This window comes from Marmota monax, unplaced genomic scaffold, assembly GCF_021218885.2.
Source record: "Marmota monax isolate L192 unplaced genomic scaffold, Marmota_monax_Labrador192_F-V1.1 WCK01_AAM20220418_F8-fsc00247, whole genome shotgun sequence".
NCBI classification, from domain to species: Eukaryota; Metazoa; Chordata; class Mammalia; order Rodentia; family Sciuridae; genus Marmota; species Marmota monax.
In genome coordinates this window covers 1,982,102-1,999,621 of record NW_026694880.1, presented here as the reverse complement: position 1 = coordinate 1,999,621, position 17,520 = coordinate 1,982,102, and the positions used below count along the sequence as shown (strand labels likewise).

At 37.0% G+C, this 17,520-nt stretch overlaps 1 protein-coding gene across 2 annotated transcripts in view; it reads left to right on the top strand.

Moving 5' to 3' along the window:
• Bmp5 (bone morphogenetic protein 5) overlaps positions 1-17,520 on the top strand; it is a 122,232-nt gene that overhangs the window by 51,415 nt on the left and 53,297 nt on the right. For both annotated transcript variants that reach the window (XR_006847786.2, XM_046426714.2), the window contains exon 2: positions 4,777-4,969. Coding sequence is in view for 1 of the 2 variants with exons in the window: in XM_046426714.2 (XP_046282670.1) it covers positions 4,777-4,969 (193 nt within the window). In the remaining variant the exon portion in view is untranslated. The remainder of the gene's footprint in view (positions 1-4,776; positions 4,970-17,520) is intronic.

Below are 17,520 nucleotides of genomic sequence, written 5' to 3'. Positions count from 1 at the left end.
TGAATTGATTGATACAGTGTGTGTTTTAAATCTAGCTATACTTGTTCCTAAAATATATTTCTTGTTCACATGAGAGAAATAATATCAATGGTCTGGATAAAGGAATAATTTCTACTAAAGAAGTAGTAGATCTCAGTAAGTCTCCACACTATGTCCATCCCCTTAGGTAAGTCTGGATCTGAATGAGTTAGCCCTCCTGCTTTTGTTGGTTGGTTGTTTTTGTTTTATTTGTTTTTGATCAGTTAGTAAAAGACTTTTTTAGCACTAAGCAGGACTCAGGCTTTTATGGAGCCTCAGAATAGATAACATTTACTTGTTAAGATAAAGTTGGAAGGCAGTGTGTTGAAGAAGAATGAACAGAGTCCATAAAGAGTGATATTCCCTACTGTAGAAATATCTTAGGGGCCAGCATTCTTGGAGAGAGGAGAACAAAAGCACTTAAAAAATATCTACTTTCCCCCCAAAACAGTCAGATTAATAAAACAATCAACAAAACTATAGCCAGAAAAACACTTAGAATTATATTGATGAGGGGAATTGAAAATCTTGATTCTGGGATGAAATCTTTAGCCTTCCAATTATAAATTTTGGGCTCTTAGGCAAGTCATAAATCTGATGAACATAAGTAGGGCTGTGAGAGTTAAATGAGACATGTGTCATACAAACAATACTTAGAGAAGTTACTATGCCTCCAGTTGGTGGGGGGATTCATCAAGATCACACTGGAAACAGAGGACTGGTGTTTGGACCATTTATTCATTCATTTAACTCACAAGTGTCCACCTCCTTTTCTGGATCAGGTATTGTATTTGTTAGATGCTAATTACACAGTGGTGAACCCCTTGTTCTCTAGCCTCCTTTTTACTTCCTTGTGTACTTCTGAATGACATTGTTTAAATATACTAACAGTGAACTTGTCTTTAAGTGCAGAAGAGGAGGCTGTCACTACTTAGGTGGTATGGGCATTAACAAGGATTTATAATGAGCTTTAGGAGACAGACATCTATTATTGCCTAGCTGTCATCACCCAATTTCTTATTTTTAAGTCAAGGATATTAATATTTGCCACCTCCCTAGCATTACTATTTGAGGTAACTGAGATTACCCTGTTGAATATTTGTGGGCATCATTAGGAGTGCAAGGCTATATAAATACAAGTCTTATTCCATTACTCACTCCAACATGTCCCATGGAATTTATTGTTGCAATTATGATTTAAAGCAATAGGATCTAGGAATCTGAATCACTAGACAAATCTGCAATGCCACTTTATTCTGTGTGGTATATTTAATACAACATTTTATTAAACTCTTTGAAAATTTGTCCCCTTAAGGGTTTAGGTTAAATAGCCTGGATTAGAAAACTGAAATTTTATAATAACAGCTGAAATTCTAGCTTTCCACTTTATTACACTCACATCTCACATGGGATCCAGAACAGTAGATGACTTTACATAACATGAATTCAATACTCATCTGCATTATGCAGGTGCACACTTTAGATGGGATCCTAAGAAATTAATGTCCCAGCTCTTATTTCTAGGACTGTTAGTTTTTTGGTTTAAATTTCAAATATAGAATTTATCATTAATGAGAAAATTGAATAATTGTTATTATCACTTAGAATTTTGAATACTGTCTTTCTCAATGCAGAAAATACAATAATGCTTGGTTGGTGCATATATCATGGTATATGAAACTCCGTAAGTGGGCTCAGGGACAGAGCAACTAGGCAAACACATGAACATTTCTACAAGAAAGTGATAAAGATTTAAATAAACTAGGATAGACAGAAACTGTAAATCACTTTGTATATCTTAACTTTCAGTTCATATTTCAAATGAGATTAGAGCCAAATTTGATTTTTTAGAATTTTTTTGAATATTAGACTTGGAAAGTCATGGCTTTAAATCTGCATTTTAAAAAAAATGGGACAAAGAACATACAAATAGAAACAGCACATCCTGGCATTTAAGAGTCATAGGCCAAATTCTCAGGTTCAAATCTGTCTTTGAGGCATTTATTCCCTAATATTCCTTAGTTTTTGTTTTATTTTCAAAATGAGCATAATAATTGGACCTATCTTGAAGGCTGTTATGCAGTACAATATTAATAGTAATAAAATGATAAAATGCTTTGAATAATATCTGGAATGTAACTGCTACTTAACTACTGTGACATGATATCATCTGCTTAACTTTAGGATTCCAAAATAAGAAGGGAGTGAGTTAAATTTAGTTCTCTGAAGACAAAATTTGTGGCTAGTTTTAATATTCATACATGCACATTGAGGTATTAGATATCCAATTAGTAGGTATTTTTTACACTTAAAATTTCCCTTTCCTGTGTCTTAGGCAGGAAAATGGAGAAAAGGAAGATGAAGTGCTCATAGAAGTCTGCACTATTGCTAGCAGAAATTTAGAAAGAAAAAAAAATGTAAATTATGGAAACAAAAAAAAAATTAAAATAACCTAAAACAAACAAAAAAAATTAAAGAGAGAAAGAAAGGGAGAGGGGATTTCATCAAAACAGAGGAGAGATCAGTAGAGTAGATGAAGGGGATTGAAGAGGAAGGAAAAAATGGACAATAGGAAAAGGGAAAAACAGGGGAATGAATCTGACAGAACTTCCAGATATGCATGCAAGAATGTGGCAAGGTGGGTCCCAGGATCATGTATATACACAGGACACTAATTAAAAAAAGAAAGGAAGGAAGTAAACCATAAATGTATTGAAGAGGGCTCTGTGGAGCCAAGGGAGGAAAGCAGGTTGGAGGGAGTGCTGGGAACTGAATCAGACAGAGCAGGTTGTGTTTAATACTTTTGTGACAATGTCAGAGTATTTCCTGGTGCTGTATGTAACTAAAATGAATAAATTTTTAAAATGGAATTTTCATCCTTATTTAGGGAAAAATTGATTAATGATCCCTCTGGAAATGGACCTCTCTAGGAATAAGATAATGATATTATTTTCAGCACCCCTGCTGAGCATCGTAGGACAGACATGCCTCCAGATGTGACTGACTTCTGTGTGTAGCTTAGGTATCTGAGGTGCAGGTGGAGATGAGCTTCTGTTGTCCTGACCACGTCCTACTTTTCTGAAGAAAATAAACCAGAGGCTTTGTGGAGAACAAAGGCAAGGACTTTGTGAGCTTCCTTCAGTCACTGAGCAATCCCTGGAACACAGTTTCCTGGGTGTTCCCAGATTGTCACGATCTTCTCTATCCTTTAGCTAATTCTTCCTCTTAAACTCCCAAGTCTCATGTATTTATGACCATGTTGATATAATTTCAGTTGAATTTCTAAAGGTATCTTTATCTTAATCAAATTTTTGAAGCTTTGAATCCATTAGTACCACTTGTAACACAATTTGAGCTATAAAATACATCTTCGGAAAAAAATTTTAATTGCTATAGGCTATAATTATACAATACCTTGAATGGACTTTTTGTAACACTGCCCTATAGTATCTGAGATACCTGAGATTTTTAGAAATCTACCAATACTGTGAAGCTTAGCTCCATCAAATGGTAGTCTATTTCATGAATGAATCCTTTGTATGGGTAGCTCATTAAGAAAGTTTCTAGTGTGCACTAAATGTATACTATATCAGGCAATACACTCTCTAACAAAAATGACTCAATAAACCTAAGACTTCTTGTCCTAAATCCTTTATTATTTCTTTAAATTCTCAAGAAAAATATTTATTTGACATTATTTGGTAGGAAGGTTGCTAAATTCTAGTTTCCCCTCTCAATTCTGAGGAAGAAGACAGAAGTCTTTGGAAGACTTTATGCTGTATATGTATGTTACCTATACAAATGTGTGTGTTGCATACACACACATAAAGAATTTATAAAATTTGTCAGAAGAAGGAGGAGGAGGAGGAGGAAGGGGTATGGGGAGGAGGTAGGAGAGGGAGGAGGAAAGAAGGAGAAGGGAGGAAGGAGAAAGAAGAAGAAGATTCCATTTGCTGAAGGAGAGAAACTTCTGGGGGAAACATTCTAGAAATAATCTTTCTCTTGGCTATGAAGTTATAGCTGGACAGGAATAAACAGCTGGGCTTGTGCACAGAGGATGGCTCTAGATAACAAAGATGTCCTGCAAGAAAGAACTTTCAATGTTTTCACCATAAGAAATGATAAATATCTGAGGAAATATGTTTAACTTGGTATAAACCAATTATACAATGTATGCATGTATAAAACATCCCATGGTACCTCATTAATATCTATAGTTTTTTTTGTATCAGTTGAAAATAAATTTAAATGAAAATATAGTATTTCTGTAAAGAATAATTTGTTGTATTTACTTGATCTTTAAAATGCCACTAATACAGTTCTTTGTGCCTCCAGTTCCTTAGCTCTCCTTCCCATTTTCCCCACTGTGCTAAATTCAACACTGACTTACCTGGAATTCTGGAGGTTTCTATGACATCCTCCTAATTCCTGAATGAAACCTTCTGTGTTCTGGTACTTGAAACATACTGGTAATCACTTTACCACCTTCGTTTTCAAAAACGTTTCGGATAGCCTTTCCTTTAGGATCTGGAATTTGTATAAAACCACAGAGGTTACACTGCTTTTGAACTAAAGGCTGTTGGTTTGTGGAATTTCCTTTAACTGGAAACACATACGAGTCTGTGGTTTTAGTGTTTTCTCAGTTTTATACTATCCTGCTTGTTTGTTTTCATTTTCAAAGGTAGATAATTTCCATATTTTATAAAAAGCTAACTTTTTTCTCTTTTTTCTTTCTTTCTTTCTTTTTTTTTGGTTCAGTTGAAAGAGACAAGGATTTTTCTCACCAACGAAGGCATTACAAAGAATTTCGGTTCGATCTTACTCAAATTCCTCATGGAGAAGCAGTGACAGCAGCTGAATTCAGAATATACAAGGATAAGAGCAACATTCGATTTGAAAATGAAACAATTAAGATCAGTATATATCAGATCATCAAGGAATACACAAATAGGTAATAACTTTATATCTAAAATGATTTTTCTGCAAACAAATGTTAAATCCTTGTTAAAAGTTGTTGATAAGCTATGTGATCTGTCAAACCTTGTTTTCTTTGGGGGTAATGACACTTAGAACTAGGTATAGAAATATTGAAAAGTAAGAGTAATTGATCTAAAACTTTCCTTTCTACTCTTGACACCAATCCATGTACTAAATGGATTCCCCCTGGGCTTTCCAGATCTTTTCATGCTGTAAATTTGTCCTTCACCTAGGAAACTGCCATTTTATTCTGCACATACGAAATGTTTAAATAGGATGATTTAAATCATTTGCTGTTCTGTAAGTCAGGGGAGAGCTGCTTTACTTTTGTCCGATACAAGTGTAAATTGTATGTGCCTTCTCATGTGTATTTTGAGGTAAAATGGTTCTTTAGCAACAGGTCCTAACAGTTAACCTTTATATATTCTGTCTAAAGATGCTTAATTAAGAACTGTACTAAACGAAGTATATGAAAACTTCACTGACAATTACTACAAATGAACCCTCAAATATAAGAGCTGAAAAGGGATGTTAGAGTTGTTCTCTGACCTTTAACCTGATATAGAAATCATTTGAATAGCACCTTTTACAAATAATGTTATTTTTGTTGTATATGTATGTTACCTATACAAATGTGTGTGTTGCATACACACCAACTGAAACTCCAATTGAAATCCTATATCTGTCTTCTAGTAGTGTCTATGCATCAGAAATAGATCTTTCTTTCAGTGAAATATTGTGTCTTTCTTTGATGAGACAAATATGTTCAAATAGTTTTCCTGTCCCCTCTAAAGCACACTTCTGTCCTTTCTGACTATTTCTAATTCCTGATGTTTAGATTTTTTTTCTTGATCTTCCAGTGTACCAGTTTCCCAGCAAGTCTTCCATTGGAATACTAGTTCCCCATAATATTCAAAGAAGATAAAAAGCTTCTAAGGTCACAATACATTTGAAAAGCCTACCTGTAAACCATTTTTTTTAGAAGACTCATAATGCAAATCAGAACATTAAGGTCTTAAAAAGGCTTTGTGGTAATGATAAATACCTATTCATTTTATTTGACTGCAGACTTTGGCATGTAGTGTACTCCTGGTGTGTGGTGCTGGGTATTGAACCCCGGGGCACTCTACCACTGAGACACATCCCCAGCCCTTTTCATTTTTCATTTTGAGACAGGGTCTTGCTGTGTTGCCAAGACTGGCCTCAAAATTGCCATCCTCCTGACATAGCCTCCTGAGTCATTAGGAATACAGGCATGTGCCACCCACCTGACTGGTGTATAGTACTTATTAATATCCTGTGGAACACTGGCTAAGCAGAACATATTTTAATATTTACTAATTTATATGCATCATATCATTATTTTTACAGCAGTAATTTTAAGGCATATAGGCCTGTATTCCTATCTCAACTTTATCACTAACTATTTGTCTGTGGGTAAGTAATGTTCTTTTATTTTTTTTAAATCTCAGTTCAGTGGTTGTATTTATAAAATGAGGACACTAATATTGTTTTCTAGTAGATAGAGCCTGGCTTTCATAGTGAATACTGTAATACATTCTTTATATTAAATAATTATAGTGTTTTTTGAAATAAAGTGGAATGAATTGAAAGCAATACTCAAAATATTACTTAATAATAATATTTCCATAATTAACAAATTATTTTATTTCTAATTCTATTTCTTGGATTCTACATCTGGACTGTACACTCCTTAAAGAATGGTTAATGATGTTGGGTATGATGGTGGATACCTGTAATCCCAGCTACTCAGGAAGCTGGGCCAGGAGGATTGCAACTTTTAGCAAGATTAAAAAAAAATTCAAAAGCAGTGGGGATATAGTAGTAGAGCACCCCCTGGGTTCAACCCCAAGTACCAAAAACAAAAAGAAGAAGAAGATGAGATAATATCTTAAATTACTTTTACTTATCTCTAGCCCTACTAATTTGCTTAGTTTGAATTAATATTATGAAATAATTATAACTCATTGTTGAGATAATTCTTTTATCAACATATTCTAAAATGTTTGAATTATGTTTATTTTTAGTCAGTCACATTTTTATACATTTAAATTGTAGATAGTTATTTATTATTGAAAGTACTTTTGGGGATCCAACATGGCGGCGAGAGGGGAGGCAGCGCTTTCAGTACCTCCTCAACAACGGGATCAGAGAGACGCATGGATACGCTTAGATTCGACCTGCTGAGAAACTCCTAGCAAAATTCCACTAAAGAGAGACCGGCCGGGAATTGGAAGGATTTTTGGAGGTGACAGTCTGCGCTAGACGAGTGAATCTCCGCCACGCAGCGCAGAGATCCAGACCCGCCAGCCGCTGCCCGCGCGACTCGGCAACTGTCGGCTGCCTGCACCGGCCCCCGCGTCAGGGCGGATAGCCTCCGAGGCGCAGCGCAGCAGGAGCGGTGCAGGGACTCTAGGAAGAGGTCTCTGGCCAAGCCTTCATGAAATAGCAAATCGGGAGCTGAAACCAACCAGAGACAGACCAGTCCCACCCCTCCCTTCGGACACTCCGGCAAGGAGCCTGGGGCCCGCCATAGCAGAGTGGTGACATCACCAGAGTTCCGCCGACAGAATTCCTTCCCAGGGGAATCCACATTAGCAGGTGTGTGACTCCCACCCCCTCCAGATACAAGCAGCCAGGAAACCACCGGGGGCGTGTCTGTAGGGAAGCAGAGGGGATTCCAGATCCCCACCTCCCCTTAACACCAGCAGCGACACCCAAGATCTTAGCCACCAGTTTCTGGGGGCGTGCCCACCAAAGGGGTCCGGAAAAATTAAACTGTTGGTTCCCAGATCACCCCACCACAGCACTGGGGCTTAATTGAATGACAGAGAGGGTGTTCATCGTTCGGGATATAGGACACGCGGTGGGGCTGCAAGTGTAATCAGATCCTTGGGGAACCGCCTCTGGTGAACAGGACCTGGCTGGCTGGCTGGGAGGAGGAACAGGGGGAGGGGCCGGATAAGTGAAAGGGCTCTGGACTAACAGGATTGAGAGACTCCCAGGAGCCACCGTACAGGGATTTCTGTCAGCACATAGAGGGCAGAAGCTCGGCTCAGAGGGCACAGCTCCGCCTATTGGAAGAGAAGAAAATGGGATTCAGCCATAGAACAGGGGATGCCAGCATGGCAGAGATCTGATGTCATCGGAGAGCAGCCGAGGAGAAAACTTCATCGGTGCCAGCGGCAACGGAAACAGTTGGTCCCCTGGTAGGGAGGGTGAGTCACAGATACCCGAGTCTCTCTCGCTTTGTCATCGAGCCAGAGGGGAGGAGCGGGGCCGCAGCCCGCGCCCGCAAGGTAGGCAGACCTGCGACCAACCTGCAGATCAGACCCAGCGGTCTGCAGGCGTGGTAGGAGGGGCAGGGCAGAGCCACCGCCCGCGCCGGCAAGGTAAGCAGACCTGCGACAGACCGGTGGATCAGGCCCAGCGGCCTGCCAGCGTGGTACACACTTCACCCCAACTGGAGTAGGGGCAGAGCAGAGCCTTCGCCCGCGCCCAGATCAGGCCCAGCGGCCCGCCTGTGTGGTGGTCAAGTGACCCCAATTGGAGTGGGGGGGGAGCGGAACTGACACCCGTGCCCCCAAGGTGGGCAGACCTGCGACCAACCTGCAGATCAGGCCTAGCGGTCCCCGGGCGTGGTAGGAGGGACAGGGCAGAGCCTTCGCCCCCACCTGCAAGGTAGGCAGACCTGTGACAGAACGGCGGATCAGGCCCAGGGGTCCGTGGGCGTGGTAGACACCTCACACCAATTGGAGGAGGGGCAGAGCAGAGCCCCCGCCCGCACCTGCAAGGGAGACTTTTCAACTATACAAGAGCAATATAAATATGTAGGGGGGGAAAATTGCAAAAACACAACAGTTTCACCAAGAAGAAAGAAACGCAAGCAGTATGAAAAGACAAGGAAAGAAAGGACTACAAGCAATGCAGGTCAGCTCAACTTTAGAAAAGGTAACAGCTGCAGCAGATGGAATGTCAGATAAAGAATTCAGGATATATATGCTTCAGATGATCTGGAGTATCAAGGAAGAAATTAGACAGCAAAATCAGACAATGAAAGATCACTTTGACAAGGTATTACACAAACAAATCCAGGAAGCAAAGGATCAACTATACAGGGAGATAGAGGTTATAAAAAACAAACAAACAGAAATCCTAGAAATGCAGGAAGCAATAAACCAACTTAAAAACTCAATTGAGAGTACTACCAGCAGAGTAGAACACTTAGAAGATAGAACATCAGACAATGAAGACAAAGTATTTCAACTTGAAAAGAACATAGACAGCTCAGCAAGACTGTTAAGAAACCATGAGCAGAACATCCAAGAAATATGGGATAACATTAAGAGACCAAACTTAAGAGTCATTGGGATACAGGAAGGTATAGAACTCCATACCAAAGGAATGAGCAATTTATTCAATGAAATAATACGAGAAAACTTCCCAGACTTGAAGAATGAGACAGAATCCCAAATTCTAGAAGCCTACAGGACGCCGAATGTGCAAAATTATAAGAGATCCACACCTAGACACATTATAATGAAGATGCCCAACATACAGAATAAGGAGAGAATTTTAAAAGCTACAAGAGAAAGGAAGCAGATTACATTTAGGGGCAAGCCAATCAGGATAACAGCTGATCTTTCAACACAGACTCTGAAAGCTAGAAGATCCTGGAATAACATATTTCAAACACTGAAAGAAAATGGGTTCCAACCAAGAATTGTGTATCCAGCGAAATTAAGCTTCAGGATGGAAGATGAAATTAAAACCTTCCATGACAAACAAAAGTTAAAAGAATATGCAGCTAGAAAACCATCTCTTCAAAACATCCTCGGCAAAACATTACAGGAAGAGGAAATGGAAAATAACAATGAAAACCAACAGTGGGAGGTAGGACAGTAAAGGGGGGGGGATAATCAAAGAGGAAAACAAACCATGTTTAGTAACATAAATAAACAAATATGGCTGGAACAACAACCCATATCTCAATAATAACCCTAAATGTTAATGGCTTAAACTCACCAATTAAGAGACACAGGCTAGTAGAATGGATCTCAAAACAAGACCCAACAATATGCTGCCTACAGGAGACACATTTGATGGGAAAAGACATACATAGGCTGAAGGTGAAAGGTTGGGAAAAATCATATCCCTCATATGGACTTCGGAAACAAGCAGGAGTGTCCATACTCATATCAAATAAAATAGATTTCAAGCCAAAGTTAATCAAAAGGGATAAAGAGGGACACTACATACTGCTTAAGGGAACCATACACCAACAAGACATAACAATCATAAATATATATGCCCCAAACAATGGTGCAGCTATGCTCATCAAACAAACTCTTCTTAAGTTCAAGAGTCTAATAGACCACCATACAATAATCATTGGAGACTTCAACACACCTCTCTCGCCACTGGATAGATCTTCAAAACAAAAGTTGAATAAGGAAACTATAGAACTCAATAACACAATTAATAACCAAGACTTAATTGACATATATAGAATATACCACCCAACATCAAGCAGTCACACTTTTTTCTCAGCAGCACATGGATCCTTCTCAAAAATAGATCATATATTATGTCACAGGGCAACTCTTAGACAATGTAAAGGAGTAGAGATAATACCATGCATCCTATCTGATCATAATGGAATGAAACTGAAAATCAACGATAAAAGAAGGAAGGAAAAAGCATACATCACTTGGAGAATGAACAATAAGTTACTGAATGATCAATGGGTTATAGAAGACATCAAGGAGGAAATTAAAAAATTCTTAGAGACTAATGAAAACACAGACACAACATATCGGAATCTGTGGGACACATTGAAAGCAGTTCTAAGAGGAAAATTCATTGCTTGGAGTTCATTCCTTAAAAAAAGAAAAAAACCAACAAATAAATGATCTCATGCTTCATCTCAAAATCCTAGAAAAAGAAGAGCAAAACAACTGCAAAAGAAGTAGAAGGCAAGAAATAATTAAAATCAGAGCTGAAATTAATGAAATCGAAACGAAAGAAACAATTGAAAAAATTGACAAAACTAAAAGTTGGTTCTTTGAAAAAATAAACAAAATCGACAGACCCTTCGCCATGCTAGCGAAGAGAAGAAGAGAGAGAACTCAAATTACTAGCATACGGGATGAAAAAGGCAATATCACAACAGACACTTCAGAAATACAGAAGATAATCAAAAATTATTTTGAATCCTTATACTCCAATAAATTAGAAGATAGTGAAGGCATAGATAAATTTCTGAAGTCATATGATCTGCCCAGATTGAGTCAGGAGGATATAGACAACCTAAACAGACCAATATCAATCGAGGAAATAGAAGAAACCATCAAAAGACTACCAACGAAGAAAAGCCCAGGACCGGATGGGTATACAGCAGAATTTTACAAAACCTTTAAAGAGGAACTAATACCAATACTTTTCAAGCTACTTCAGGAAATAGAAAAAGAGGGAGAACTTCCAAATTCATTCTACGAGGCCAACATCACCCTGATACCTAAACCAGACAAAGACACTTCAAAGAAAGAAAACTTCAGACCAATATCTCTAATGAACCTAGATGCAAAAATCCTCAATAAAATTCTGCCGACTCGGATACAAAAACATATCAAAAAAATTGTGCACCATGATCAAGTAGGATTCATCCCTGGGATGCAAGGCTGGTTCAATATACGGAAATCAATAAATGTTATTCACCACATCAATAGACTTAAAAATAAGAACCATATGATCATCTCGATAGATGCGGAAAAAGCATTCGACAAAGTACAGCATCCCTTTATGTTCAAAACTCTAGAAAAACTAGGGATAACAGGAACATACCTCAATATTGTAAAAGCAATCTATGCTAAGCCTCAGGCTAGCATCATTCTGAATGGAGAAAAACTGAAGACATTCCCTCTAAAATCTGGAACAAGACAGGGATGCCCTCTCTCTCCACTTCTGTTCAACATAGTTCTCGAAACACTGGCCAGAGCAATTAGACAGACGAAAGAAATTAAAGGCATCAAAATAGGAAAAGAAGAACTTAAATTATCACTATCTGCAGATGATATGATTCTATACCTAGCAGACCCAAAAGGCTCTACAAAGAAACTATTAGAGCTAATAAATGAATTCAGCAAAGTGGCAGGCTATAAAATCAACACGCATAAATCAAAGGCATTCCTGTATATCAGCGACAAATCCTCTGAAATGGAAATGAGGACAACCACTCCATTCACAATATCTTCAAAAAAAATAAAATACTTGGGAATCAACCTAACAAAAGAGGTGAAAGACTTATACAATGAAAACTACAGAACCCTAAAGAGAGAAATAGAAGAAGATCTTAGAAGATGGAAAAATATACCCTGTTCATGGATAGGCAGAACTAACATCATCAAAATGGCGATATTACCAAAAGTTCTCTATAGGTTTAATGCAATGCCAATCAAAATCCCAACGGCATTTCTTGTAGAAATAGAGAAAGCAATCATGAAATTCATATGGAAAAATAAAAGTCCTAGAATAGCAAAAACAATGCTAAGCAGGAAGTGTGAATCAGGCGGTATAGCGATACCAGACTTTATACTACAGAGCAATAGTAACAAAAACAGCATGGTACTGGTACCAAAACAGGCAGGTGGACCAATGGTATAGAATAGAGGACACAGAAACCAATCCACAAGACTACAACTATCTTATATTTGATAAAGGGGCTAAAAGCATGCAATGGAGGAAGGATAGCATCTTCAACAAATGGTGCTGGGAAAACTGGAAATCCATATGCAACAAAATGAAACTGAATCCCTTTCTCTCGCCATGCACAAAAGTTAATTCAAAATGGATCAAGGAGCTTGATATCAAATCAGAGACACGCCGTCTGATAGAAGAAAAAGTTGGCTACGGTCTACATACTGTGGGGTTGGGCTCCAAATTCCTCAATAGGACACCCATAGCACAAAAGTTAATAACTAGAATCAACAAATGGGACTTACTCAAACTAAAAAGTTTTTTCTCAGCTAAAGAAATAATAAGAGAGGTAAATAGGGAGCCTACATCCTGGGAACAAATCTTTACTCCTCACACTTCAGATAGAGCCCTAATATCCAGAGTATACAAAGAACTCCAAAAATTAGACAATAAGAGAACAAACAACCCAATCAACAAATGGGCCAAGGACCTGAACAGACACTTCTCAGAGGAGGACATACAGTCAATCAACAAGTACATGAAAAAATGCTCACCATCTCTAGCTGTCAGAGAAATGCAAATCAAAACCACCCTAAGATACCATCTCACTCCAGTAAGATTGGCAGCCATTAGGAAGTCAAACAACAACAAGTGCTGGCGAGGATGTGGGGAAAAGGGTACACTTGTACATTGCTGGTGGGACTGCAAATTGGTGCAGCCAATTTGGAAAGCAGTATGGAGATTTCTTGGAAAGCTGGGAATGGAGCCACCATTTGACCCAGCTATTCCCCTTCTTGGTCTATTCCCTAAAGACCTAAAAAGAGCATGCTACAGGGACACTGCTACTTCAATGTTCATAGCAGCTCAATTCACAATAGCAAGACTGTGGAACCAACCCAGATGCCCTTCAATAGATGAATGGATTAAAAAAATGTGGCATTTATACACAATGGAGTATTACTCTGCATTAAAAAAGGACAAAATCATAGAATTTACAGGGAAATGGATGGCACTAGAGCAGATTATGCTAAGTGAAGCTAGCCAATCCCTAAAAAACAAATGCCAAATGTCTTCTTTGATATAAGGAGAGTAACTAAGAACAGAGTAGGGACGAAGAGCATGAGAAGAAGATTAACATTAAACAGAGATGAGAGGTGGGAGGGAAAGGGAGAGAAAAGGGAAATTGCATGGAAATGGAAGGAGACCCTCAGGGTTATACAAAAGAACATACAAGAGGAAATGAGGGGAAAGGGAAAAATAATACAAGGGGGAGAAATGAAGGTCAGTAGAGGGGGTAGAGAGAGAAGAAGAGTGGGGAGGGGAGGGGAGGGGGGATAGTAGAGGATAGGAAAGGTAGCAGAACATGACAGTCACTAATATGGCAATATGTAAATCAATGGATGTGTAATTGATGTGATTCTGCAATCTGTATATGGGCTAAAAATGGGAGTTCATAACCCACTTGAAGCAAAGTGTGAAAGATGATATATCAAGAACTATGTAATGTTTTGAACAACCAACAATAAAAAAAAATAAAAAAAAAGAAAGTACTTTTCACAGGAGCCATTGGTATACCACATTTCTATCTTCTGGAATATATATTTTGATTGAATCTAAATACAGTATTTTTCATTGACCACAATTAAAAGATCTAACATTTATTTATGTCCTGTTGTGGTGTGGGAGGTGCTATGGACCTTTAAGGGGTAGGACTTTAAGTGAGGTCCTTAGATCCTTGGCACATACCCTTAAAAGGGATTGTAGAATCTTGTTGCCTTGGTTTTCAACACTTGCTTCCTGGCTGATGAAGTAAGTCGACTCTGCCACAAACTCCTACTATGATATGGTACCTTATCAGAGGTCCAAAGCTATGGTGCCAGTCAGTCATGGACTAGAAGTTCCAAAATTGTGAGCTGAAACAAATGTTTTAAGTTAATTACCTCAGGCATTTTATTATAGTAACAAAATTAACTAATACAGGTCTGTGTAAGCACAGGTCTGTGTTCTATGTGTTCAGGATATTGTTTTGAATATCATCTTCTTAAAGCTCTCTTTGAACTTTATTTCACCTATTTTGTAAGAATATGATTCATATAATTTAATACAGGATAAAATGATAAAAACAAATAAATAATAGAAGAGTCTAGTGCTAATAAGTTTTGGATTTATTTCTGAATGAGCTAGAGATGATTTTATTAGGAATACATTTTGAATATTTATGGTTATTGATGTCTAGTTTATTGAATGTGCTAGTTTGGGAAATTGTAATACTCTTAAAAATGGGACATTTTCTATCTTGAACCTCATTATTTTCTAATTACACTTGATTTTTAAAATATTACTCTCTAAGTTTCTGAAATTACATCTGTAGTTTCATTTAGTATTATATAATTTGTCTAAATCTTCACTTATTTTGATATATGTTTAAATTACTCTTAGATACAGTATTTTAATAATTTTTTTCCTGTGTCTTTTGAGTTGATTTATAAAATCTAAAGTACATGTATGTATTTGCTTGGAATTCTCTTGCATTGCCATTCTGTATTCTGGTCTGGCAAAGGTTCCTAACCAACTTCCTGAATAGTATTTTTAAAAATTCACTTCAAACAATTCAATATTAATTCAATTCTAGAAAATTTAATATTTTCAACATCTAATATTAAATATTGTTGCTTTTCATATTCTAGAGTTATATTGTATCTATTGTGCCTCGTGGTATTTGCTTTTGCCAATGTATTTGAAATTTTCTTTTACCAGTTATCTTTTTCAAACTCTAAAGCTTTCAGACACATTCATGTATATCCTATATTTGAATTTTATATATTGTTGATTAGGTTAGAGACTCTCTGGCAAAACACCTCCATTGTCTTTGAAATAGGCATTTGCCTATTACCAGGAGTTCTTTATTCTTCATAGTAAGAAAATGTAATCCTATACACAGATTGCAGAATCACATGGGGTGAAGGTGGGAGTTCATAACCCACTTGAATCAAAGTGTGGAATATGATATGTCAAGAAATTTGTAATGTTTTGAACAACCCACAATAAAAAATTTAAAAAAAAAAGAATGCATAGGGCACTCCAACTCAGAGGAAGTTAACCTTGTAAATCTTGTGATTAACATGAGATTTCTCTAGGTATAGTTAACATTTGCTGAAAATATTTCCCCAAATAAGTCTTTGATCACACCAACTAATTATAAATGTGATTACATTCCTAAACTGTGGTTAGATCATGAATTTTATCATTTTCAAAATGCAGCTATAGATCTAATTTATGCCTTCAAAGGAACTTTGTAATTCTTTTATATAAGTGAGGCTAAATTATACAAAATATTAAAGTCATTTTGTTAATTGTCATATATTTAGGTACTATTCCACTTGTTTGGTGATACAGCATAAAATAGGAACTTACCAGTTGAAAAGTTTCTCATAATTTGTGTATTCCTAAGTATTATATTATAAAAACTTGCAAAAGACTTGAAAAAGTAAAAAAAAAAAAAAAAGAAAATGTAATCCCATGCCTGTATATACAGGATTCACTTTTTGCACTCCCCTTTTTCTTCTATAGAAAAATGTTCAAGGGATAAAATATTTCAGGGTTCTTTTTTTGCAAATTTTCAAGATCACAATTTATATGTAAAACCCAAACCTAGAAAATGACTAGAAGAAAACATAGGGTAAATGCTTTAGGATGTTGGTCTAGGCAAAACGTTTTTGAATATAACTTCAAAGCCCAGGAAATAAAAGAAAAAATCAACACATGAGATTACATCAAACTAAAAAGTTTCTGTAGCACAATGGAAATAATCAACAAAGTAAAGAGGCAAATTATAGAATGGTAGAAGGTATTCTCCAATTATACCTTTGACATGGAGTTAATGTAAAGAACATATGAGAGACAAATAAGTCAAAAACAACAAGAAAAAAAAAACAATCTGATTGAAAAATTAGAAAGTGCAAAAGTTCTGAATATATCCTCTCAGAAGAAGACATCCAAATGGCCAAGACATCTATGGAAAAAAAAGAGCAAAAATGCTTAATATCATGGAGACACAAATCAAAACTACAACCAGATGTCACCTTACTCTACTTAGAATGGCTTTTATCAAGTAGACACAGATAACAAATGCTGGTGGGGATGTAGAGAAAGGGGAACTCTTATACATGGTTCATGGGAATTAAATTATAGCCTCTTTGGAAAACTGGGGAGGTTCCTCAAAAAATTAAAACTAGACCTATCATATGGTCTAGCATTCCCTGTGTTAGGTATATATACTAAGGCTATGAAATCATTATGTTGAAAAGACATCTGCACTCATCATATATTTATTGCAACACTATTTACAAGAGTCAAGAAATGGAACCAACCTAAGTGAAAGTATGGCAAATAAAATATACACCCACTTACTGGGATACTTATCCAGCAATTTAAAGAAAGAATAAAATCCTGTCATTTGCAACAGACCTGGAGATCATAATAATAATTGAAATGAGCCAGGCTCAGAAAGATAAATGTCATTTGATTTCACTTATATGAAAAAATTTTAAAAGCTGAGCTCATAGGTGCCAAGAGTAGAATAGTGGTTTCTAGAGACTAGGGAGGGTAAGAGTGAGAGGATATGGGGAGAGATTGGTTAATGAATGCAAAAATACAGCTAGTGAAGATGCATAATTTCTGGCATAGTATTATATAGAAGGATGATTATAATTAATGATATTGTGTTGTGTAAATCAAAATAGCTTGAAGAGAGAAGTTTGAATGTTGCCACTGTAAAGAAATGATAAACATTTAAGATAGAAAACTAAA